We start from the raw sequence: 28,000 nt of genomic DNA on the forward strand, positions 1-28,000 counted from the left end.
TAAACATAAATTTTTTAACATTTATTTTACAAGTTCTAACTAAAACAATGTATACTGAGCGCTTTTCCATTGTGTTAGTATTCCCTTTATTTGCTCCTTCTCCTCGTCGCTTGCAAACGAATAATCAATCGCTTTGTAATTACAATTGAATATATACTCTTTTGAAAGATTAAACGCTTCTCCCATTAGATAATACTCATTCGATAAATTTGTAGAAAATATTCCTTTATCATCAGTCTGAAAGGCAATTCAATTACAAAGGAACTTAATTAACAGTTTGTTACATTAATACTGAAAGGCAACTCGTGCTTAATCCACTCCGCTACATGGTGCTCTTTAAAACTTTTCACTGTACCAGAGAGAACATTGGAGGTGAGGCAGCATTCTATAACAATGTCATCTATCATCTTGTAAAAAGACACATTACAAACCTAATGGAATTTTTAAGTTATTGTACAACTCCCAATTTGTCTGCGAGCCTCCATATTTCGTATGTAAAGTGGTGCCATGTCCAATGCGATCAGGTTTAAACTGCAAAATTGTATTCACTTCTTCGTTATTGACAATTTCGGCACAGTGTAAAGTAATTTTTAACTTCTGCTGGCGAGCTCTTTCAAACATGTCTTTATAAAAGTGACCCGAGTACGGACTGCCACTCAGATCGAGTCCCTTTATGATATTAGGGTACAGTTTGTGCATTTCTAGAATGGTCTCCAAGCTTTCATTTGATTCGTCCAGGCTGTGCGTACGGTTAATTGACAACAATAATTTGACAACAACTAAATTTTGGTCGGTGATAGCTTTAATAACGGCTTCTATGTACTCTTTTCGACTCATAGCACTTTCTTCTCTAGGTGTTGTACGTAGTTCTAGATAAATAACATTGTCTCGGTAATATTCTTCAATTACATGTTTAGTTGCGGTGCATACTGCGTCAATTGTATTGGTTGCATCGTGAGCTACTTTAAACAGAGAGAACGCCAAACGTAATCTTTCCTCGGCGTTGCTCTGTTTATGTAACAATTGATATAAATTTATGTTATGTTCGGAAACGTTTAAAATCCTCAAAGTTCGTTCACTTAAAGAACCATTTAAATGAGCGTGCAGCTCCTAAAAGTTATGAAATTAAATGGGTTCTTTGGAGAGACCACTCACAATTTTTGGTAATCTTTGACAAAACTCCAATAGGGTCGTCATTCTAAAATCAAAAATTTAACGTATGCTTTGCAGTTTTGATTAAAAATTAAGGTTAGATTTCATACAAATATCATGATACTAAACAAACACCTAATAGATGGCGATGTAAGTTATATAATCTATGATTTTATATACATGGTGTTTCACAGTAATCTATGCGGGACCTGGTTAGAATGAAAATCGAAGTCGGTTGGTATTTAGCTCTAAAACGTATACATAATTAATCTCTCGTGTTCATACTGTTGGCTGACTATTTTATGTCTGGACAGTCCTTCCAATTTGTCTGGCTGATGAACTTTGTAATAGTTGTGTAAATACCATATATGAAAATCAAGTACATATTTAAATATAGGTAAGCAAAAAGTAACTAATAATTATTCTTTGATATAACTAAAGTTGATTAATTTTTTTCCGAGATTTAAAGCGTCTGTGAGAAGTTTTAGTTACAAAATCTCCATGTTCCGTTCGTAAGGCTAGACAGTACATACAGAACGGAGTATGTAAAGTTGCCTATAGTCAATCCCCAAATTTGGTTATTTATAATATTAATTTGTGTTCGATGGCAGAAAGATAATGCACATTTTATATCTGTATAAAACCAGCCACGCGGCGGAAGCTATCTTTTCGCGCTTTTGAGGAAAACTTTTAAGTTGTTTTTCCAAGATAACTTATCTATAAATGAAGTTGGAACAATTTCCAAAATTGAGAGAAGTTCGTAAACTTAATATCTAGGCAATTACGCGAGGAAAATTTATTTCCTTTTTTCTTTTCTAAAATATGGCACCCTAACAGACCTCGGCGTTACCCTTAAAAAAAAGATTATTTTAAAACATTTTTTTAAATATTTTTTAAATGATTTAGTTGGATTTTCTTCTACGTACGCTAAACGCGAACGATTTATTATTTCGGCATTGAAATTGGAACTGAACTGAAACGCAATTATTCGATTTGCTTAAATAACAAATTTGAGTGTTCTCGAGTGCTTGCTAATGTTCTCGAACATTCTAAACGAAAACACGTCATAATTCCCAGAAAGATTGCATCACAACCGCCTTGTTCCTTATCGCCGATGACTAATCTTTCATGGCGCCTCGATATCCATCGGAATTCCTGGGGTATTGGCTACAGTATAATTTTAAAATCTTCCCTGTGATAATGTTGAAACCTCAAAAAGTGTCTTTTATAATTTCATATTCTTCGTTGCGGTGGAATGTTAGTTACAGTGATGTTTTTTCCTTGTTGTCCATTGCCCAACTAATCCATGTCCGACTAAGTCTAGCATTCACATGAGAAATGAGGAACCCATTTATCTTTGTTTTTAATAAGTACAGCAAAGCAAACGTATGCAACACGGGTTTGCAACATTCGCTAATAGAAAGTGCTTTATTACTCTACCTAAGTAATATAATAGATTACTCTATGGTAATATACAAAGTGAGGTAATCTTCTATAGGCGGGAGATAGTGCCCAAATGGCTGAGAATGGTAGAGATAATGTATTATAGTAGAATTTTGTGGTACCTACTAGAAACCGCAAAACCTAAAAATATTTTCAGGAATACTTGTGGGGTGTAGGTAAACTTTGCCAGGAATTATCTTATCTAAAATACATTTTCTACGAAAACAACGTTTTTTTTCCGATTAAAAGGCATCATTATCTCTTGATAAGTAATTACATCCATAAACGAAATACCAAATAAATTAAATCTAAATTGTCACATACATGAATTAACAAAACAAATTGATAAGGAAAAATGCGATTGCATTTTCCTATCCTTAATAATTCTAGGAACTAATCTTTTTTTCAAACTAAACAAACACCGTGGATACAGGATAGATACGCAAAATAGTTTTATGTTTAACCGTATGGAATACAACAAGATTAATTAAACGAATTGATATGAACATTTGATTAGTAATTGAACGGCCCGTATTCACTTTAGGCGACTGGACCTAAACCTCAGCGTCCAACCCGACATTGTTTACATACTATTAATAATAATAATAATTTTTTATTCCTTTAGATTCTTAAACACGAGCATAGGAGTGTCAAATTTTACAACGTTCTCGCATATATACATACACAAGTTATAATATTATTGACTGAGGTCGCTATTAAAATATTCTTGTATTATATAGGAACAGCAGACACGGATGATATCCCTGTCTGAACTCCGCCATTTAGACAGGCTCTGTATAGAAATTGTCTATTAAAGTCATTTATTATTATGGTCGGTGTTTCTTGAACTCAGGTCTAGCCTGGTTAACTAATCGCACGGATTAAAATCAAGTAACGATTAGTATCTGTGTCTGTGTCTGGTGAAGTGTTATGTAGGGTCCTAAAAAAAACACCCCTGTGCAATGATATGCGGTCAACTCAACCACCTACCTAGCTTTTTGAAATGTTTAAAATTTTCTGAAGGCATGAATGAAAAATCCTAACATGGCTTAAAACTCTTATAAACTTGAACGATCCAAAGGCCGCAAACCAATGAAATCAATACTCAAATTGTGAATTGAAATTAACATTAGGATAAAAAGAAGTTAGAAAAACCCAGGGAAAAACCTAACAGAAAAATATAACTCTACCTGAATCCAACATTAGGATGCAAACTAAATATATTGAATTGATAAGTCTGCCTTTTTGTTGTTGTTGTATCTGTTCAAAAAACATCAGAAAAAAAATAAAATCGAAACGGCAAACTTCGGTTTTTCTGGGATATTTGGCAGTATTTGGATTTGTTTGGTTTTCTTTAAAGCATGCAGCCCTGTAATATATCACTAACGTTAAAGTTAACGCGGCTATTTGTAGAAAACGTCAGTTTGTCCATACTAAATAACGCAAAATTTTCGGCAGACCTGTACGTTAAGTTTGACTTTTCTGATATATCAGAAGGCTGATTAACTTCTTAATTGCGTATCTTTTCTCTAATTTGGCCATCGTCGTATCTTGTATAGTTTCGGAGATCGCCATGACAGACATCCTTATCTTGGACACGGTGTATACAATAATTATCTACCTATTTCAACAATATCGTTATTGTTAACGAAAACCCAATTTTAGTTCATCTATACTACTTAATTGTATACAATTTAACTTTTTTCACTGAAATGGATCAGTTATTAAAAGATATAACGGAATTCCATAGTTATTAGAGGTTGTATCACGTCTTTTTGATAGATCTACTGCAATTTCAAACCTTCAACAATCGATTTCTAGCAAATTGTTTAATTTAATTTAATTAAGTGGGTTAATACGTAGTATGTACACGTGTATGCATTTTGTACAATGCATTAGTATACGTACAATTATAATAAAGTAAGCGTTACAGGTATATTCTATCAACTTGAGTTAAAATAATTGAAGTCGTTGAAAAACATCGAAACGTTAATAAAACAAAGTTTGGACGGAAATTAATGGAAATTTCTCTATATCGTTTTCACGGTGACAAGCAAAACTATCAATCAGCAGCACAAACCACGCACAAATTGCAGAATTCCGCATGCAAAAACAGCTCAACTGTTTTGGGCTTCGATGGCGTTTCCCCAGATTCTGACAGACGTCTGTAAAACTTTTAACTTCGTATTTTAACAATCTTCGTGTACTTTGTCCTTCTTAGAATACGACGCGACAATTATATTGTAAGGGATAGCAGTATTGACGCTTTGCGCTTTTAGGGGATGAAGTGTACTTAATATCAGCGCCGGGAAACATCGTTAATCTTGTTCTGCCTATATAGAATGTAATTATCGGCGATGTAGAATTGCTACATTCGTACAACTTTACTTATATACCTACCTACTACACGCAGATGTATAAATGAGAGTGTTAAATCATCTAATTTAAAAGAGGGTTAATTTTATATCCACTATACTTTTTTGTTGTTGTTTTGCTAAGAGATTTCAAAACTAAGAAGGCCATTATATAATTTTTCCATGCAGCTTTAAAATATCAACAATGGTTACTGATAACACAATAATTTAATCTAAGAAAAGGCTAAAACGTTTGAATTGTTCTGAAATCAGCCGACAAGTAAGTTGGTAAATACATTATCAGACGTTGTCGCCAACGTGATTCATGCAGACAAAAGTACGAAATAGTCATTATTCAGAGCTGGGCAGTATTCGATTTTGTAAATACTTTTTAGTATTCAAATCCTTTAAAGTATTCAAATACTTTGTAATTAAATACTTTTATGGAAGCAGTATTTGTATTTGTATCTCAAATACTTTCACGAATATTTAGTATTCGAATACTTCGCATAGTATTTGAATACTTAACCTTCCTTTTTTTACCAAAAATTGACTACTCCAACATTTCTCGGGAAAACAATTTTTCTTATTAATTTTGGTGCATATAATCCAAAACGATTCGATTAGACTTCTTAATCAAAAGTTATGGACTAGAAACCAATTTCGAAAGAAAATTCAAAAGGCTGTAACTTTTGATCTAGTAGCCCAATCTTGGAACTGTTTGAAATTATGGATTCTACAGGCCACATTCTATAAGAAAATTTTTTTTCCGGGTCGATCTGAGACAATTTTTTTTCGGGCCTCAAAAAAAGGCAGTGTATAACCTTCCTTTTTTACCAAAAATCGACTGCACCAAAATTTCTCGGGAAAACACTTTTTCTTATTAATTTTGGTGCGTAGAATCAAAAACAATTCGTACTTTTTCGATCAGACTTCTCAATCAAAAGTTATAGACTAGAAACCAATTTCGAAAGAAAATTCAAAGGGCTGTAACTTTCGAATCAGTAGCCCAATCTTGGAACTGTTTGAAATTATGGATTCTACAGGCCACATTCTATAAGAAACTTTATTTTTAAATTTTTAATATATTTGAGTGACAAGTATTTGAATACTTTTTACTGTATTCGAATACTTTTTATAGTATTCGAATACCTTTGATAGTATTAGAATACTTTTGAAAGTATTCGAATACATTCTAAAGTATTTGAATACTTACTTATTAAGGATCCTCAGATCCTTTATAGTTTTGTATTGTCGTCCGTCCGTCCGTCCGTGTGCGCTCTAACTCTTTTTAAAAGTGGCCGATTGTGTTGAAATTTGGTATACGGGTACGTTGGACATTAAGAACGGACGCTATTGATTTTCAGGAAGCTGGTTCAACAGGAACAAAAGTTATACGACTTCGAGTGAATCGGGAACACGAAAAACTGCGAACTCAATATAATAAAAATTAACATATTTCATTCCCTAGGTCATGTATCGAGTTCGGACTTTCGCTAGATTATTCCCTATGACTCTTAGATGGGTAACAATTCAATATAACTCTTCTCTGTGGTCTCGGTCAAAAGTTTTAGAGCAAAATGTACCCAAAATTATTCTTTACACATGAATTTAGAGTTGTAAAAGCTTTCAAGCGCATTATCTTGATGCTGAAAGAGTTGATAACGTGCACGTTTGATAACCGCATGTGTGTGATTCAAAAATGTTAAATTATTTTTCTGAGGCCACATGGATTTTGATCAAAATATGTCAAAATCGTTAATTATGCACCAAGATCGTTGGGAAAAAGACTACGCGCATTATCTCAATGCCCAAGACATAAATTTGATGCATTTTTGGCGACCACGTGGATTTTGATCAAAACATGTCAAAATCGTTATTTTATGCACCAAGATCGTTGGGAAAAGACTAGGCGCATTATCTCAATGCCCAAGACATGAATTTGATGCATTTTTGGCGACCACGTGGATTTTGATCAAAACGTGTCAAAATCGTTATTTATGCACCAAGAGCGTTGGGAAAAAGACTAAGCGCATTATCTCAATGCCCAAGACATGAATTTGATGAATTTTTGGCGAAAACGCGGATTTTGATCAAAACATGTCAAAATCGTTATTTATGCACCAAGATCGTTGGGAAAAAGATCAAGAGCATTATCTCAATGATCTAAACATGAATTTGATCTATGTATTTTTATGGACCACATAGATTTTGATCAAAACATGTCAAAATCGTTATTTATGCACCAAGATCGTTGGGAAAAAACCAAGAGCATTATCTCAAAGCCCAAGACATGAATTTGATGCATTTTTGTTAACTATAAAATGTATTTTGTAAGATTAAAATAAATTGTCGTTAAAAGTGATTGTAATACTGAGGATCCTTCGATATTTCGTTGTATCGGTTTATTTTTAAAGTATTTGAATACTTTTCAATGTATCTGTATCTAGTATTCGCTTGTGCTGGACGTGAACGTATTTAGTATTCAAATACCTTTCATTTGTGTAAAGTATTTACTATTTAGTATTCAAATACTTTTTTAAAGTATTCTGCCCAGCTCTGAGTAGTTGAAAGGGAAAATTTGACAAAAAAAACTATAACCATCCACGTTTCGAATTTTGAATGAAATGATAAGGATAGTTGAAGTTGCAACAGGCTTTTGAAAAAAAGGGATTGAACCTCCCTTCTTTAAACAGAGTTTCGAAAATCCTTCAGAGTTAATTAACTGGCCAACGGCTAGTCCCTAACAAAAATTTTTACGGTGACATATTACTGAAAATTCCTCCTTTTTTCTCTTCCTCTGAAAATTGGTTTTTTCTTCCGGAATCACTTGCTCCTAAACAATCACATAAAATTACGGTAAAGTTCTCTATAAATTTAGTAAAACCACAGAGATATACGCTCACAAAACTGTATTGATTTTTGGTGGCCGCAGTCCTTACGAAATATCCTTAACCGAATATTGAATTTAATAACAAAGTTTCGCTTAATAATAATAATAATAGTGCCTTTATTGCAGTGAAAAGAGTTCTTTGTAGTACACAAATATGTAGAGGCGAAGTTCAGCGAATGCTGCTCTTTCACTTAACCTCTACGTTTAAATACAAAAAGTAAACTTAGCAACGTCAAACATATATTACATTTGCAGTACATGTGTGCGAGTCTTTAATGGGGTAATAAACAATATAGAACCATAATGTAGATAGCTAACATTTCAAAAAGTACACACAGATAAAATTTAAAATAAAAAAAATAAAATAAAATAAAAATTGGATAACTTTTTATTCCAAACACGAATACTGGTCGCAAACGAAAACCCAAATACGCACAATTTTCTCAGAGACTACGCGGTACGGTTTACTGTACTGTCCTCAAAACGCGAATTAATTACCAACTTTAATTTTCAGACTTGACACTGATTATACTGCTAGTAAAAACCCGAAGCTGATGGGTAACACTCTGGCCGCGTGGCACGTCGGGCGTTTACACGTGAATTTTATGGACTAACACTAGTCACCTCGGCTGCTAAAACGCGAATCATCCCAAATCTCCCGGAATTACCCGCCCCCCCCCTCCTTCATTTTGTAATTAATTAATAACCATCTACGAAGTTGGGCATCGTTAATTGTTAATTCGTTAAATTCCGCCCTAAGGATCCAATAAAAATTAGGGTGATAAATCATCTCCACATATTTTTGGTTATGTAAATCTCAAGCCAAAATGGCATCATATCGAATGTGCATTTGTAACTAATTAGAATCATTCGTTTTATGAAGTCCTCCATTGTAGATTGTAACTAATTACGTTGAACATTGAAAATAAATTTAAAAAACACAAACTAGGCTAGTTTTTCTTTAGGCGATCGATTTCGGGTGATAAATATTTCCATCATCAGGCCGTGCTGAAATATGCATACATCGTGATTAGGTGAGTATGGACTAACATTTTTTATATAATTACCGTCTAGTGGTTTTTTGCAGGGACATACATAAGTTAAAGAACATTTAAAAAACGAGGGTTGTTGAATTAAAACATCTGGAGATCCAAATTGGCAAATCAGGTTAATGAAATTAGAAAATTATATAGGTGATCATTTTGTAAGTTAAAGTTGAAAATCTGAAAACGTAGGCTATATAATTTTCTAATTTCGTTAACCTGATTTGCCAATTTGAATCTCCAGATGTTTTAATTCAACAACCCTCGTTTTTAAAATGTTCAATGTTAACTTATGTATGTCCCTGCAAAAAATCGGACGGTAATTATATAAAAAATGTTAGTCTATACTCACCTAATCACGATGTATGCATATTTCAGCACGGCCTGATGATGGGAATATTCATCACCCGAAATCGATCGCCTCAAGAAAAATTTTAATAAAAAAGCCTAGTTTGTTTTTTAAATTTATTTTCAATGTTGTCCAACGTAATTAAAATCACTTCCGAAATACAAACTGTAAACTTTCTTTGATATGTACTGCATAGCTGTTTTATTCTTATAATTCTCAAAAGTTTTAATTTCGAAACGAAATTTCGAAAATAAAGTTAAATGCAAATTTCGAGCTACCGTTCCAAGTTCCACGGAATTTTGAACAGTATGTATTTTTCCGTTAAAAAGATGTCCTATTCAGGTGATCCCTCCAACGAGCTGATACTTGTCTATTCTGCTTTTGATAAGGGCCTGTTATCAAGTATTAAGCGCTAAAAAGATATAGTGACTAAAAAATGTTTTTTTTAGAACCCTTCTCCGATGTTAGCGCATTAGAGCATTATAATACCTCAGGAGGATCATTGTACATAAAAATTTTGAATCTAAACTTAGTTTTTGAACTTTAAAAAATTCATTCTAGTTGTAATTGCAGTTTGTTACGTACACTTTGGGCAAATGCAACAAAATTACCTTACACTGCGATTGCAACTGTGAAACTCACCCAGAAACATATTAGAATAGGTAAGAAAAACTGGAAGATTTTAATTTTGATGAAATTAAACTAATTATTAATGTTGAGTCTTCATTTTGTAATAAGGTTGGTTGTTCATCACAGTTTATTAAGGCAGGCTGTTTTACCATTTCCTCAGCGTTTGAGAAATATTTTAGAAAAAAATTCCAAAATATTTATTTAAGAACAAAATTTTAGAACAAATTTTACAAAAATATTTTACAAAATATTTATTTAGGAAAAAATCGTAGAACAAATTTTTGAAAAAAATAATTGAAAAAATTCAGAAAAACATTTTTACAAAAAGATAAGTTTTAGAACAAAATTAGAAAAACTTTAGGGAGATATTTTAAATACGTTTCAAAACTTGTGAAAACTTTCGAGTTTATACTCAAATGATCGAACTACTGATCCAGCAGTCTGTTACTTTAGATAATGGAAAAATTAATTTAAAAATGCCGATGTACATAAAAACGATCCGTTTTATTATTATTTGAATTTCTTTAAGTAGTAATAATCAACTGTATCAAAATCTTTACTTCTCATGATATTTCAAAAAAGTTTAATATTTGTGGAGAAGAGAATCTAACAGATCGCCAGTGCACGAAAGAGCGCAGCTAGAATAAATTTTCAGAAGTCGTTTGTAGGTATACGTTACTGACTGAATGCAGGGGGCATTGTTCTTCTGTCTAAAAAGTAAAAGTAAGTGTTGTGAAAAGTGGTCACTTATTTTTTTCATATGATATGTGATCGGGTGATTAATATAGATCGGTGCTTATTTAACAGCGTAATAACGAACAATTTGCAAGCTACAAACACGAAACCTTGACCGTGCCGCAAATTTTATTTAGCTACATAATTAAATCTCACATTAAGCGCAATAGAAAAATTACTATAAAACATTCAGCATATGTCAGTAATTAACAGGTTCCTATAAAGGTATTTACGTACTTCCAACGCCCAGCCTATAAATGTTAAATCAATATTGATTCTTGCGTTCCTAAGAATCACTCAAACAACCTCATATTATCAATATTAACTTTGTTTTACCACCAGACATCCTTTCATTGTTAAAATCGTTGTAATTAGTTATACGTATGGGATAGCTGATTTCATTTCATTTAATTTAATTGAAAGCTCATCGCAACGACACTGTGGGGATATTTAACATCATGCGGATTATTTTATTTTATTTTATTTTATTTATCATCCCTCTCTGGTTCTGGGCCCTCAACAGGCTTGCGCCCAATTACAGAGTGACCCGCATAATGCTTAAGATAATCTTTCTACTTTGACTCAAAGCTGACAATTTTGCGATTAAACTGATTTTTTCATAAATAGGTATCTAATGACGTTCTTTTTTAAAGTGTATGACAATTTAGGCAATAAGACATTTTTCAAATTCTGTGCTACATAATGAATGGCTGAGCTGCAAAAACGATTTTCATGCAAAACTTATACTGAGACAAATGTTGCTAAAACTATCTAGCGAAAAATCGTATCACTATCAAGGGCTGAGCTTATAGGTAAAGATAATCATAGTAGTAGTAGTAATATAATCGCATGAAAATGTTTCCAGTGACGACTAGACCGGCGCGGCGGCGGATATTTGGAAAACTTTTGAAGGAAAAAAACATTCATGTGAATCATATATTATCAAGGACCCAAAGTCGATAACTATTACTGCATTCGAATTCTGATTGATTGACGAAACCCAAGCCACGAAATATAACAAGTTGTCAATCAAATACATACATTTTTGATTTTTTGAAAAAAATATTAAAAAGTCGAAAGTATCTATAACTCAATAACGTCGATCATATAAATATTGCCTAAAAAATGGGATGGTAGTATAGAGAACAACATGAATCAAGTGTTCAACATGATTTATTTAAGAGCTACGTCCCTAAAAGTTCCCAAATTTGATTTTAATTTAAATTTTTCCAAAAAAACCTTGTTCGAGGGTTGTATTTATGTGTGTTATTTTATTTATGCATCGCTTTTGAATTCCATGACAGAAATTATGACGATCACTAAAACATTTTGGTAAGTCTATTCTTTTATACTTGAGAAAGTTGTAATAAAATGATAAGTACTTATCAGTGATGGAGTTCGGACATATGGTGGAGCGCACCCTTATAAAGACGTGGATGGGACCCTCCCACAAAAATGGAAGCAATGCAGTGGATCCATAAGGGCTCTACACCCCGATAAAAGGTAAAAACGCATGCTTTATCTGTAAAATTGAAGGGGACCATTTTTTGGGACTGTGAGGGAGTTTCGCCAATTGAATATATGGCAAAAAGTACGACGATTAATTGTGAGTTCCACACAGGAGGATCCACACAGATCCAACCCTGTTCAATCCATTACCGCAAACCATTAGTTCTCAGAACTACCCCATCCACCCTACAGATTTAGTACTATGTGACTTCTTTTTTCTGAAAGATCGCCAAATTTGTTTCGGATAATGAACTAACAAGCGTCATTCTTTGAAGAGCGTAAAATGTGCAAAATGTAGATACGCCGGTCAAAATTTGTAAATACGATTAGACGAATTTCCAACTACAATAAACAGGTCTGGAAATGATAAGAGTAACTACGTCAATCTCACCTGCAAGAAATCGCGCCAAGTACATGCAAGTTCAGTGTGTAATTGTGCGCAGACATGAAAATCGAGTCATGGATAACCTAAATTGCAAAATATGTAAGAAATTATTTTTGCAAAAGAACCATAATGGGCGAGGGGCTGATATTTCATCCATTGGTGAGTACCAAGGCGCATGTGTTATACTTTTGATCTTTGCAAATGTTTCTATAATCTTCGACCGCCGATGAATAATCCAAGTCGGATTTTTTGAGTCTTAAAAAAAGTTTCGACATTAAAACGTAAAATTACAAGTTTGTGTGGGCCTATGCGTAGTATGAGTTTTGATTTCAATCTGATGTAACCGTCCTCTGTTCGATTGCAAAAAAACGCACACTGTTTTTCAAGTCTGTTTTCGATCATTATTTCTGGAGAAAGCGGGATAAATATAAAGTCGGTTATGGGTTAATTAAAAAAGTCCTTCTTGAAGGGATACTGCTCGATATAATTATTTATTTCATTAGGTACAAGTAGACACATTATGACCTGTTTTCCTTTTACGAACTATTCAAGTAGTATAGACTATCGGCATAATTTATTTATATTCAGAAAAAAATGGTATATGTGTAGTGTTATATAAAATTGACTGGATTGAATAGCTTGCCTAAAAGGCACACAGCTCATTCAATGGATAAAATGTATGATACTTTAATAATGAATATAAATCATTGGCCCGTATGAATAAAAATAAGCAAATGCTTATACTGGCAAAATTCAAAGTAAATACTCGTAAGTGCTCCTTCGCACTGGGCGACTTAGCAGCGATTCTAAGCAGGACAGGACGCAATGCAGCGCTGCTAAGCAGACCAGTATGAAGGGGCAGTTACGAGTATTTACTTTGAATTTTGCAAGTATAAGCATTTGCTTATTTTTATTCATACGGGCCATTGTACTATTTTTTAAAGCTTTGATGGCCCCTACATTAATTACAAATTATAGATTATCTTTATAATTTATAATATAAAGGAAATGTGCTAATTTCCCATGTTACGATCACTAGGTATATGCAACGGTTGGGTTTCGAATGGAATGTCAATTGTCATTACTACCAATTTTATTTTAAAGGACCTCTCAATTCATCTAATCTGGTTGGGTACTTTTCCGGTTCCTCAGTAATAAGATCTCTGATGGCTAGGGTGGTTTCAGCTGTGAAAATCTCCTCAGAAGAAACATTGATTTTTTTTCTCTTCTTGTTTTTTTTTATATTTCATCTCGTTCAGTCCGATTTGTTGTTGTGCCCGTTTCTGTATTTGGATGTGTCCATTTGGATAGTATGATAGTGGGAGAAACATTTGATGATGACCTGTCAGTGTGTTTCCTATTTAAATGCAATCTCGACCATTCAATAAGAGTTATCCACAGTGTTAGTAGTTTTCCGATACAGGCACACGCGATTGTTACTCTCGATGGATGTGTCGCATTTTTGTGGTAGTCAAGGAACTTACTTGTAAATCTTTGCTACTCCTGTAATCAGGAGTGGTCAATGCAGTGGTCATTCTGTGATTCTGGGAGGCGAATGAATAATACAACAGATATCAAAGTAGAGCGCCTTCCAACTATACTCGTTTCTGAATGGTTGGTTGCCCGTTAAAATTTGAGTGTTACATCTACTATCTGTTATATCCTGCTGTTTGTTACTGAGCAGAGGAATGACTATTTACGTATTACAAATTCAATTTATGCTGTGATAAATTACTGATTGGCGTTAGGAAGGTATTTGTTATCAACCCTTGAGATCAAACAGCCATGCCTAAGCTTCAATTGAAGTTACTGTAATTAAAATCACTCTATAATATTCGAAAAACTTCTCCGAACCTAGTGTTCTTTCCTTGATTCTGTTTATTTGAGTGAAGACAAAAACCTTTAGAAATAATCACAAAATCAATGACACTGTTTTGCAATAAATAAATAAAATTGTCTTGTGCAAGGTGGAGCAACCGAGGGTACCTAAATGATTTGGGGTAGCCACGAGTGCTTGTCTACAGTATGATTACCTTAGCACTATGGCATCTACAAAAGAAATTGAGAAAAAACATTACTCTAGAAACTACTGGGCATACATAATGTAACACAAGAGTGAAACTAATTATTATTAATCACTAACTCCCAACACACGATTCAGTTCACTTATTATATAGCAAGCGGCGGTCTTTCACGAACGCTGTTGAATGTTCTCGAATAAACAAGCCATAGTTCCCGGAAAGATTGCGTCGCATCCGCTTTCGTTTTTTATCATCGTTGACTAATCTAATGGCACTTCGATGTCTATCGGGATTTCTGGAATATTCACTACAAGTTTTTGCTACTATAATGATACATCGAGTTACGTGTTTACTATAATTGTACAACAACAACATTTAATGTCCAAATTTACAGTAGCTACGACATAGGTGTTCACACTAATATTTCGTAATTGATTTGCGTGTATAGGTCATGAAGCAATTGTAACAGTTTGCAACGCTCGTTGTATACAAATTCCTTTTGCAAAACTGCATATACAGATGTATGTCAGTGGTAACATTTTGACCAAGCAAGTTACAATTATGACAGTGGCCGTAAACAATTAATTTTATTGCCATAAACCTCTAGGTCAGGATAATTAACGTTTTTGAACTGCTTTAAAATTCATTAAAATCAAATTGTATAGATATAATAGGTACATTACAATAATCAAAAGAAATTTTTCGACAAGTAGACCTACCCTTTACCAGAATTACTGTAAGTTAAGCCTTTCTTCGTTACGAGTTGCGAGGCTGCTTCCTGTGGTGGTTCATCCCTTCATCCTTCTATCCGATTGCCACAAGTTAACGTTACTTCTACTCAGAACGTGAGGCTGCGAGTGGCAATGGCCCCAAGGGCTTTACCCCTAAATATTTAATAATGATTGTAATAAGATCAGTGGGTGGAAAAGTTACAGTAGCCTTCAAGACATACTTAACACTGAACTGGGAAGAATTGCATTCACTAAGACAAAGTGAGAAGTTTACTGGTTAAACTTTCTTTGTAGACGGTATCAATTACTTCCGATCAAAATTCCTCACATATGAACTAAATTATTTCAAGTAAAAAGATTATCGCCCTAAGGCGAGTAACTTTAGCGCATTTTCCATGCACAGATCAGTACCTCCCGAAAAGTTGCATGCCCATAATGCCCACATCTGATTTTGACTATATGAGATGTTCGCCTTTATTAGAGGATCCTGTGGTTAAAATTTCAATAAAATATATTATGTAATAAATAACAAAGTTGATATTGCGCGGCCTCTGCATGCCCATATTAATCGTCAAGAGTGAACTAAATATATTGAAAACTATATAGGTCTCGTACGGACGGACGGACAGAAAAAGTGACTGCAATAGCGCATGTTGGAAAATGCGCTAGAAAGTGCAATGGCATGCAGGTGACTGACTCATTTTTTTAAGCTAACGCTTGAATTCTTAGTAATTTTTAACACAATGGTCTAATATTGATTTAAAGATAATTAATGTTATCGTCATTAAATATTTTTCCAATTTGACGATTAAACGATCCTGTATGTCTAAAGTTAATATTGACAAGTTTAACGTTTTCGAATGTGAATTTGTGTTGGTGAACCTATTAAAAACCTATCTGGCAAAGTAGTAAAGAATTTACTAATGGGGTAGTTTCGATCACACTTTAGGGAACATTATCTCAAAACGACCATTCCGATATCTTAAGAATTCAGCCATATTTCTCTTGTAACTATTGTAGTTGTACTATCTATAAAACCAACAGATAACCTTCGACAATTTTTAAATTGTATTATTTAGTGACTATAAACGTTTTTTTACAAAGTTTTAATTGCCGTGTCGCGCGTAATTAGCATTTTATACCCTGCAAATGATTAATAATTCATTATGAGTTGTTGTCATCGTTCGTGATATGTAAAAACAATAAAATAATCACAAAGGCCATACAATTTATACACGCGTATCGGCATTTTCTTAATTAACAAAGTTAAAAAAACGAAACGAAATTAATATTCGACCTAAACCTGGGTAAATATTGACAGTGTTATCACGACCCAGCGGATGGGTTGTGCTATTGATTTAATTTAAGGTGTAGTTTCATTAGAGATTCTCTCCTCTCTGTTGAAATATTTCCAAGACTTACCACATAATAAACATACGGGTAATTAATAAGTAATTTCAAATCATTTATGTTACCTTTTGTCAGTGTTATCTTCTAATAATGGGAGTGTATTATTAGATTTATAAATACTTCATTATTCATTATTAACCTTGACTGCAGAAAATATGAATTATTTTATTAGATTTGCCAATATCACCACCTGTAAGTAATGTAAATTTATACTACACAAATAGTAGAAAAATTAACTGAACCTTGGTTTTAAAAAATAGAGCTTTTTGCAAATGAAGCAAGTGAATTGTATAACCTTCTGGGACGATGGTTTCCAGTAGCTACCAAAGTTGCATCTGAGTTATTTTGCGCGACCTTTTGCGCCAACTCCCACGTTTTGGGCGTCAATAGGTACCTACTTGTTACCTTTCACTGTTTTTTTAGATAAACGCTGTTGAATTTTAAAGAATGTGCAAAGGCTTGGTGCCTTGTGCGTCAATATTAACGGAGATACGAAAATTTTAATCTGCATACCAAATCTACAATACACGGGGAGTTATGCTCGTTTTCTACTAGTTTGTGCGCCATGTTTCAGGTTTTTTTGCGTCAAAATTTACCTTGATATGGAATTTCTCATTTATGGGTTACAAATTTATGCTAAAAACGAGGGTTTCTAATAGCTACCAAAGTTGCATCTGAGTTGTGCTCGTTTTGTGCTCACTTTTGCGCTAGCCCCCACGTTTTGTGCCTCAAAACTCACGGCGAACCGTAATTTTCGGTTATTAGGGTTAAACAACGATCCCGAATCGCGATCAAAATTGACAAAAGAATTGTCCCCTCCCCCGCTCCCCTCTCGTAATTACGATCTACGGACGACTTTTTCGATTAGACTTCTCAATCAAAAGTTATAGACTAGAAACCAATTTCGAAAGAAAATTCAAAGGGCTGTACCTTTTGAACTAGTAGCCCAATCTTGGAACTGTTTGAAATTATGGATTCTACAGGCCACATTCTATAAGAAACATTTTTTTCCGGGTCGATCTGAGACAATTTTTTTTGGGGCTCAAAAAAAGGCAGTGTATAACCTTCCTTTTTTACCAAAAATCGACTGCACCAAAATTTCTCGGGAAAACACTTTTTCTTATTAATTTTGGTGCGTAGAATCCAAAACAATTCGTACTTTTTCGATCAGACTTCTCAATCAAAAGTTATAGACTAGAAACCAATTTCGAAAGAAAATTCAAAGGGCTGTAACTTTTGAACTAGTAGCCCAATCTTGGAACTGTTTGAAATTATGGATTCTACAGGCCACATTCTATAAGAAAATTTTTTTTTCGGGTCGATCTGAGACAATTTTTTTTCGGGGCTCAAAAAAAGGCAGTGTATAACCTTCCTTTTTTACCAAAAATCGACTGCACCAAAATTTCTCGGGAAACACTTTTTCTTATTAATTTTGGTGCGTAGAATCCAAATCAATTCGTACTTTTTCGATCAGACTTCTCAATCAAAAGTTATAGACTAGAAAACAATTTCGAAAGAAAATTCAAAGGGCTGTAACTTTTGAACTAGTAGCCCAATCTTGGAACTGTTTGAAATTATGGATTCTACAGGCCACATTCTATAAGAAAATGTTTTTTTCCGGGTCCATCTGAGACAATTTTTTTTTGGGGCTCAAAAAAAGGCAGTGTATAACCTTCCTTTTTTTCCGTGCCGTGCGTCTACGAATGAATCTTTTTTTAATATGACAACACGATCATGAACTCATAAAATTATAAAAATAATTAACACAACTATTTTTCTTAATTCTAAATCCAAAAAAGTGTATACTTTAATAATATGTAATGAAAACTCCAGAATTTCTTAGTTGTCCTCTTAACGTATGTTGCAAATCAAATTGAAATTGAGGCCAGGATTCTGAGTGTAACTAGGAAATTCCTAGTCTGAACTGGAAATACTTATGTTCCAGTCACCAGTGTCATAGCTACAGGGTGTCCATCCATATTCAGGATAGTCTTAACATTGCGTTGCAAATAAAAATGGAAAGCTCCAAATTGAGTTGAGTTGATATAGTAAAATTACGAGTTTAAAACAGAAATGTTTGCACTCAAAGACTTACAGGTTTACATTGAAAAGAAATTTGACCTATTCCATTCCATTACTTATATTTTCCCTTGTCTCTTTATTTGGAATAATGGAATTTATCACAAATTGGACTAATGACAATTGACTAATGAGAGTTCTATTATTGTTAATAAATCCACATTCCCCCTTCAATAGGTACTTGTATTTTATTCTTCTAAATGTAGAGGATGTAGCATCTAAGGCCCTTCAGATCATAAATTCCTTTACCATAAAAGATATTGAAAAAAATGCACGAGCAAAATACTTTATACGAATACTTTATTGGCCCGTAACCTATGCAATTCCACCTGGCCCGTAAGTTATACCCAGTCCGCCCCTGGTGATACCTCTCACTTTGCAACCGCAATTTTTTAGCGCCACTTTTCCGAAGAGAGGTCGCCAAGTTCACTGGATGTAGCCCCATGGGGTTGCATTTGAAACCTAAGGTTTATGTGACTTTCCATCATCTGTGGAAAACCGCATAAAATGTTACACAAAAAGTATTCAGAATGCATCGCAGAATTGAAAATTACAATAATTTAGAGGAAGTTCCATTAAAAAAAAAATAATGCCGACGTCGCAAAAAAACGCGAAAGTTGCAATAATTGACGTGGCCGTGGATTTTTCTAGAACTTAAAACCGGAATTGTAAATAAATTGACTCCTTTAATTGGGAAGCACGGTATTTTTTATATCAGCAGCGAGATATGGAAAAATATAGTTTTCTGTAGACTATGAGTATAGAGATGTGATGTCTTGTATATACCATGGTTTGTTTTTATACTTACATTGGATTAAAGAAAATTCAGCTAAAATTTTATCCTAATCGAGATTAAGATTTTTGATCTAACCTCCAGCGAAATTCAAAACTCTTAAAGCAATCATGAATTCAGATTATCCGTAACGTTTTTGAATCGTCTGTTTATTATCTTACTGTGGTTATAGTAGTTTGATGTTTCTACCACTAACTTCGTCTATACATAAGTTTTTTAAATAAAAATCATTTACATTTCATATACCTAATAAAACCTACTATAGAATTAAGTTTATAAATAGAGAAACTAATATTGTAACCCTAACTAATACAGAAATTATAGCTAACACAACATTTGAACTCTCATAGTAACGCTCTGTCTTCATCATACAGAATAGGCGCCCATTAACAAAATTAGCTATTTTCGATTTTATGCGCCTCGTACCCCCTTTAACAATTTTAATACGATCGAATAAAGAAAGGAAAAGCGATTAGTGAGTGATTTAATATGTAGTATATATTCGTTATAAAGCGTGTAATCTTTTGTAAATTACACATCATTTATAACAGAGGCGGACCTGGGTCAGTATCCCATGATTAATAGATGAAGAAGACGGTGCTAATGGCTCTTGATATCCTCCACTTTATAAGTATACGAGTTACGAAACACTCTGTACTGCGCTTTATAAATAAATACACATAACGATCATTAACTCGCAACATCTCATACAGTTGATGGCTTTCATATAAAAAACCTAATTAAAAAAATTGACTTTTGACTCAGCCCAATTTTAATTTTTAACCATTCGCTTTAGGGTTTGTATTTCTAAGGTAAATTTTTTTGTAATATACGCGTTACATAAAATTGACTGTTAGATATATTTAAATAAATTCTTTTCGTAAGAGCAATTAGCATGACTCTGTTAACCCTTTATTTCTATGGACCGCCTTATTAGCATAATGGGGAAATTTATACAATAACGCGCATTGTTATATTTAATGACCAGATTTACCTGTATATTCAGATAAGAAGCACAATTACTGAATACCTAATACACTGGAATGCTTTGCAAAATAGGAGAATTAAATCAATCTATTGTGAGTGACAAATGTTATCAAACAATGAGACTCGACCGAATATTGTATGTTACCCAGTTACAGCAAGACAAGTATATTACATTAAAATGCCAAACAAAATGTATGCCTGCCGCCGGTTAAGATAGTAAAGTACCGGAATTTTCAGTGACCCCTTGATTACCTATACAATATACCCGATAGATATGATGTGGGTTCAAATTGGACTAACGTAGTTTTTGATTCGATGGCAAAATGGCGTAGGTACAGTACCTACAACTTATTTTTTTCTTGTTGTCTTCAAATTTGGAATTTTTTAAAACCGATCTTTTTATGACGACGATATAACTACGCATTATGGATATTTACGTTGGTGTTTTTACCTAAAATACCTAATTAATGAATTTGTCTTGGAATCGAAAGACGATTATAGCTGCCAAACCTTGATTGTCCTAGTTAATTATTTAATTACAATTATCTAAATGCCCTCTTCAAATGACGAGAAGCGTAAATAATTAGATCTACTGTGTTCATTCGGTCTTTTTCAATTGAGAATGTTGTAAAATATGATGTAAAGTTATAATTTATAAATAATTCACAACCTTTTGTTTTCACATATGGACAGCACCTATATGTATAGTAATATAGACGACATAAATTACGAGGGGACATTTTTTATGCAATCTACCTAGATATGAAAAAAAAAGAAATTTAAGGCAAAACAAAACTAATTTTTTTATTATACCTGAATCACAATCTCCGTTTTAAACACTCAAATGCGTGCGAAAAAGGGCCTTTAAAACACACGTGCTTTAAAGTTGCTAAGTAACGATGCTTCAAGTATGACTTTTGAAACTGTCATCTGGATGAAATAAAAAATCCTCTTAGGTCGCTTTCTGTAAATGCAGAACATTTCTTTGGCTTTTGTACCTATCCTTTGGTTGAAGCTTTCACAAACGCGCGTAATTTAGGGTATGCTTCCAAATCTGTTCCACTTTTTAATCGCAGCATTTCTTTAAAGTTTTGAATGAATGCTCCAAAAGATAGAAGATTTAAATACCTTTGACATTTCCTTCATATATGCCAGCATTATGGATGCATTTAAGACTGTATTCGTAAGTAACTTCCTATTCGTCCATGGAAACAACTTTTCATATTCTTTATAATAGGATTTACTGGAGTTGGATTTTACACCTACCAACGTTTGTTTAGATTTTACAACAATCGATTTAATGGACGGTGTATTATCTTTTTCAACGGAAATCGTTTAATTCACAAAGACGATGATTTTTATAAGCAACGTCAAGTGACATTTCCATGGCAATCGTGAAATTACGAACACCCAGCCCACTTAATTAGACATGTATATTTGAGTATAACGTCAATATGACTTCACTGTATTTCCTATTTTTAAATTATACTGCAGGTATAATAAAAAATACTATAAGATACACGTGTATAATTGGTCTTTGTTTAAAGCACTTGCAACGTTAAAGGCACTCCGCTTTGCGTCGTGCCCTTAAACTCGTTGCGCGTGCTTTAAAGACTTGATTATACACTTGTATCTTAATATACTATTTCACATAACTTATTCCGCCGTTTCTGCAATAAACAAATATCTTTAAAAACTCTTTTGTTATAGAACTTCGCAAAATAGCCACTAACAGCAGCTTTGAGATCATCATCAGGCCTCGTACATAAATGTTTTTTCGGCTTGGGGAAAACATTCATCGATCTCTGCAATTTGTCGAGCTTTTTGAGCCTTGATGTGCGCCCTGCAATTGTTGTGCAGTATATGATCTTATCGGTAAAATTATGAGGTCTTTTCTCTCGAATGGTATAGGTTTCATAGATCACCTTTTTCATATAGGTATTCAATTAACAGAATCCCTTCATAAACCTAGACAACCGTCGTGACAATCAATGTTCTCGCTGAACACTTCGCTTTTTTAGCTTCATATAGCTCGAGCGGAGCTAATAACGATCACCGTTTTTTGGACATGTTAAAATATAGGATGTTTTACTTTAAGCAGAAAATAGTTATTTACATATGAGTATGGTAAATCAAGGTTTACCTTAACGAGTGAGATGTTTACTGCCGAAGCGTAGCTGAGGCAGGAATTTCGAAACGAGTAACGTAAGATGATTTGACATACAAATAATGTAAAACATTTTATTTGTTACTCAGTTGTAAACGTTGATTAACAAGACAAAACGCAAACGGGTAAACGTCATGTTTAAACGCTACTGACTTGTAAAACTTGTAAAACTGACAGCAGACTTGTAAAACTGACAGCAGACCTGTAAAAATTTTACAAGTTAGTAATCTAGTAATTTCATTGGCCAGAATTAATGCGAAGTCTCTGTTACATGGATAACATGATATTTTAGACATTTCTTCAAGATCAATTTAAGAACTAATTATTTACGTTTACTATTGTTTACAAATGAGTAACAAATAAAATATTGTACATTATACGCCAGGTAATAGTTTTTACTGGCTCTAGGAGATGACAAGCTCGCCTAACGGCTCGCTAGTCAACTTCTCCTATCGCCAGTAAAAACTCACTTACCTGGCTAATAATGTAAAGATAATTTATGAATAGGTATGTCAGGAACCGCTTGAGATATTTCGATGATTCATGAACCGTATCCGAGACAAGAAGGGCCACTATGGGCAAATGTTAAATTTGTTTAAATATAGGAGAACAGTTGTGGAGCTAAAGGTCTAAGAAAATCGCTTGTAGAAATCTCTGAAAATGTTTTTGGTTTTTGCATATTTTGAAAAAATCGGATTTTTCGATTTACGAACTATTTCTTTCTGGATTTTTCACCACCTCAACTTTTAATGCTCTTTTAGGTGGAATTGTTAATTTTTTTATCCAACATTTCGTCTTTGCGAACCATCACCAACTACATTTTTTAGCGTATTTTCCTCAAAGTGAAAAATCGCTGTTGGTTGCACTTTGACCTCCGTCCGTCCGTCCGTCCGTCTGTCCGTCACACGTACTCCTTCTAAACCACTGAACCGATTTTGGCGATATAGGACTCATTTGAAAGGGCTTGGTCCAAGGATTCCGTGCATACCCATATTTTTTGGTTTTGCGCATGCGCAGTGTCAAAAATTTGGTTTAACGCATGTACAATGCTAACTTTTTTCCCTATGAAGATATTTAAGTGAAACTTTATATGTAAACACTACGAATATAAGTAAAATTTACGACACTTTCAAAATGTGGTTTTGCGCTTGCGCAATGCCACTTTTCTTATTTATGGAGGGATTTAAATAAAATTTTATACATAGGAATAAAGACAAATTTAACACCAGTTGCAAAATTTAGTTTTGCGCATGCGCAATGGCAACTTCCTTATTTACTGAAGCATTTAAATGAAATTTAATACATAGGCACTTGGAATACAACCAAATCTAACACCAGTTTTAAAATTTGCTTTTGCGCATGCGCAATGGCAACTTTCTTATTTATGAAAGCAGGCAAACGGAATATCATAATATGTAGGCACCTTGAATGAAACTAAATCTAATACCGGTTTCAAAATTACTGTTAACGCATGCTGGTATGTTTTATTTATGAAGGTATTCAATAAAATTTCTAATGTAGACAATGAGCAATGCTATTTACGAAAGCATTTAAAAGCGTTTCATGAAGAGAATGGGACAGCATTAACTATTAGGAGGAAAATACGCTCTCGTCATTTATGTTTGCATAAGGACTTATTAACTTGTTTATTACGAGGTTCACTACAAATTTTCATTAAGTAGAGAAAGTTGTAGAATTGTTCCGAAATTGAGAAATCTACTAAAAATTCCAACAATGCACAAGAAAATCTGTTTTGTATTTTTTAGTAGCAAAAGTCATCTTCTTAGAAGCCATCAAAAACTTTCTTAGAGAAATTTCCAGTACCCTTAAGGGGATACCGGGAACCCCAACCATAACTAAAAAAATCTACCACAAACGGTGAAGAATATTCCTTTTTTAAGTCTGCCCTAAAACTTTACTACGGAAAGTTTTCAAACTGATGAGGGTCCATCCAGAACTTTTAACACTTTCCAAGAAAAGTATGATTTCGCAAAGCCCAAAGTAAAAGCGTTTAATGGAAAACCTCATGGTGCAGATTTTGCTTCTGACTAGAGTTCCAGATAGCTCCTCAAGAGGTTTGAAACTTTCTTTAAGTAATAAAGTTTTGACTGGCGACTTATAAAGAAAACTATAAGAAAGATTTTTGCTTTTCGCACTAAAGAAAGGGTTGGTGTTTTGACTTACATTCTGGACAGCTTCTCACAGGTTTAAAACTGTCCGTATACATAGTCCAGTCAAATTACGGTTTGGGCTGGATGTTGTCATTTCACTCAATGAAACCAAGCGTATCCCATGTAAAAAAAATCCGCTGAATCCGAAAATCATAGTCCCCTTGACCGGAAGTGGCCGGAACATATTGTTATTAACAAAAAACGAAGTAAAAAAGAGTAAATGTCGTGTTTTTTCGCATTTAAATTCGAATATCTCGTTAACTATTACTCTGAGGGAAAGAATGAATAGAAATGAACTTGTCTAGAATAAAATTTTATACAGTTGGTCTGGAACGCTAATTTTCAACTGTTATTGTTTTTTATGGAAACATGTAAAAAAGTAATCTCGAAAATTAACAGTTTGTTATTACCAAGTAAAATTCATCCGATTTTTTTAAAAATCCGTATTTAGTAACTTCTTTCGATAACAAGACAATATGACAAACCCGATCACCGTAGGTTTCATAGTAATTGATTAATTAAATATGACAAGTATAAAAAGGGTTGCTTTGTTTTTCAAACTGGGGAACTACAAAAGCGTTCCCAATTTGTTTATACATAGTTTAACCCTAAAATAATCTTTTTCAATAATTATCCCGAATATTTCCCTCATATGTAATAAATCCCATATGAGGTGTGCAATTATCGCTCAATTACAGCGGTAGGTAATTGCCCTGTAGAAAGCGAAAGAGCCCTGCGATAATTGCACTGTCCATATATCCATGGCAACTGGCACCTGATAATTTTTTATTCAAGCATGTTGTCAGGAAAAAACTGCATTCGGTCATTTTCATATTTTGTTAAAAGAGCCAAAATATGAAAATAAACTCATGCAGTTTTTAGTCAACATGCTTTCAAAAAAATTATCGGTAATTTTGATGCACTTGTGCAATTACTTACGATAATTTTTGTAAATCAACGCACTGTGGAATTTTTTTAGTTAACTAACAAATGGAATAGCTTCCAAGGTACCTATAACAAGAAATTTAACTGTGTAATCGGGCCTTGGCACTCGAATTAATAAAAATCATTCATTTTGGTGAAATAGAAGCATAAAAAAGTTCACGCTTTAAAGAATCGATCGGTGCGACCCGATTTGCAAAAGCATTTTTGGTTGTTTCGAAAACTGGCTTCATAGTCAAAAGCTGATTTCTCGTGAACTATCAATCGGATTTGGTCGTATTTTTTTTAAAGTACGTCTTTCTTTCCGAGAGCTTTCCATTCGCCTATTATAGAGTTATATTCTTTGTTATATTGCGGGAGTTATTCCATTTGTCAACAAGGAAAATTCTTCGAATTCCGAAAAAAAATTCTACAGTCCGTCGATTTGCAAGAATCATCGGGACAATTCTTGGAAAAGATTGTTTTAGGGTTAAACTATGTATAAAAAAATTGGGAAGGCTCTGGTAGTCTCTCAGTTTGAAAAACAAAGCATCCCTTTTTTTACTTGTTTATTTTTAAGAGGTTTTTTATTCCAAATTCCAACGAAGTACTTGGGACATTTCTTGTCATTTTTCCGATAAAGTTTTGAATGTTATCGTCTAATATAAAAATTATGGAGGTTGGTTTAGTTAGAGAAATACAAATTTGTGTGGGAACAGTAATTTGAATTCTGTCCAGAGTTCTGTGCAGCCCCTCATCATTTCTCAAACTTTCCTTAATGGAGTTTTATGGCAAACTTTATACAGGGTGTTACATGACCGCATGTAAAAAAGATTGTATGATAGAGGGGATCAAGACAAGCACTTTTTCCAAATAAACCGAGGGTTCAACGTGTTTAATTCGTTTGGGAGCTAAAGAAGTATTGAAATTTGGATTTCTTCTTTAATTTTTTTCTCGGCAACCATAAGAGTTACCAAGCTGGGTGGCACGTCTTTGAGTTGGTTGTCGGGTATGCCCCATCCGATTTTGAAAAAAAATTTTCAAAATTCCTACCTTGAAAGGGCGCACCCCTACTTGGGGGTGCGAACAAAATTCTGGACAGCCCGCCAACAGTGCTAAAACCTTTTCAAATGAAGATTTGTGACGAATTAGGTAGGATAATAAAACTTTTTTTCGTATTTCAAGTGCTAAAGGAACATTCGGGACTGTTTCTGATGGTTAGAATTTTTTCGTTATGATGGTTTTGGCTGGACCCTATAACAGTAGTACCTATAATAGTATAATAAAACTATAAGTATAGATGTTGATCCTGTGTATACCTATATAGCGGATTCGAATTCTGGTCATTCTGCGGAGACTGAATAGTTCTGAAACCCCGTAACGGAATTTGGTGGTAAACCTTATACATTCAAAAGTAAAAACGAATCCTAAAATTATAATTAAGGTAAAAAGACTCCTCATATAACTATAAGATGCCACATACTTACCTAGGTATAGGTTGTAAGAAGAACATGAATTACCTATTTCCAATTTTACGCAAATTTTGAGTTCTGATGTGCAACGTGCAACTCCTTATTTTGTTATACCGATTTAGTATTTTTGGTACAATTTTAAAGTTCGGTTTGAAGTGTCGGATAGCCCTTTAAAGCCACTGAAACTGTTTATAATGAAGTTTTGCGTTTAACACTAAAATATGATTAGGTTCATGTTATTTACCTATCTATACCTACCTAATATTTCACGCGTTTTCTTTAACGTTTCCATAAGAAATACCTATTAGTTGAGAACATTTTTTGGTTACAGTCCCGGATCACCCTACACAAGTTCATTATATGCCTAAGATTTTGCTGTAAGTCAAAATTGGAAGTGTTTATTTCAGAAAATTTGACGAGGTCTTTTGTATTAATTTTTTTCGCGGAACTATTTCAATGACAACCTATGGTTTTTTTTATGTGTATAGAACCTGATCTGTGGATAGCTATATGAAGATGAACTTCTTCGAACAGTTTTGTATTAGGAGGTATATTTGGCAAACTGGCATTTTGCAACGAAACCAAACAATAAAATATAATTCCAATATTAAATGATAATGACACACACATAAATTTAGAGTCACTAAAATACTCTACGTTATGTCTGTCATGCCGTAAGTACTAATACCTATTTATGCATAACAGGGAGGAAAATGCCTTACCGGTGCCTATTGTTTGAACGAACTACAACTCTT

At 33.7% G+C, this 28,000-nt stretch overlaps 1 protein-coding gene across 1 annotated transcript; it reads right to left on the reverse strand.

Annotated features, from left to right (window-relative positions):
- Positions 1 to 6: 6 nt before the first annotated feature.
- LOC116158938 (adenosine deaminase-like protein) lies at positions 7 to 28,000 on the reverse strand. The gene is made up of 5 exons (XM_031471814.1): positions 27,968 to 28,000; positions 1,156 to 1,198; positions 432 to 1,110; positions 285 to 385; positions 7 to 237 (listed from the first exon to the last, which is right to left on the reverse strand). The coding sequence occupies exons 2-5, from the start codon at positions 1,195 to 1,197 to the stop codon at positions 40 to 42; spliced, it is 1,020 nt and encodes a 339-aa protein (XP_031327674.1). The 5' UTR covers position 1,198; positions 27,968 to 28,000; the 3' UTR covers positions 7 to 39.

This window comes from Photinus pyralis, unplaced genomic scaffold, assembly GCF_008802855.1.
Source record: "Photinus pyralis isolate 1611_PpyrPB1 unplaced genomic scaffold, Ppyr1.3 Ppyr1.4_LG1, whole genome shotgun sequence".
Lineage (NCBI taxonomy): Eukaryota > Metazoa > Arthropoda > Insecta > Coleoptera > Lampyridae > Photinus > Photinus pyralis.

What these genes read in the sequence shown, in the direction of transcription:
- LOC116158938 (XM_031471814.1), bottom strand. Translation starts at nt 1,197, where the DNA reads ATGACGACCCTATTGGAGTTTTGTCAAAGATTACCAAAAATT. An exon ending in TAACTTAAAAATTCCATTAG is followed by an intron (nt 386 to 431) that starts GTTTGTAATGTG and finishes ACATTGTTATAG; the next exon opens with AATGCTGCCTCACCTCCAAT. An exon ending in AGTTGCCTTTCAGTATTAAT is followed by an intron (nt 238 to 284) that starts GTAACAAACTGT and finishes ATTGCCTTTCAG; the next exon opens with ACTGATGATAAAGGAATATT.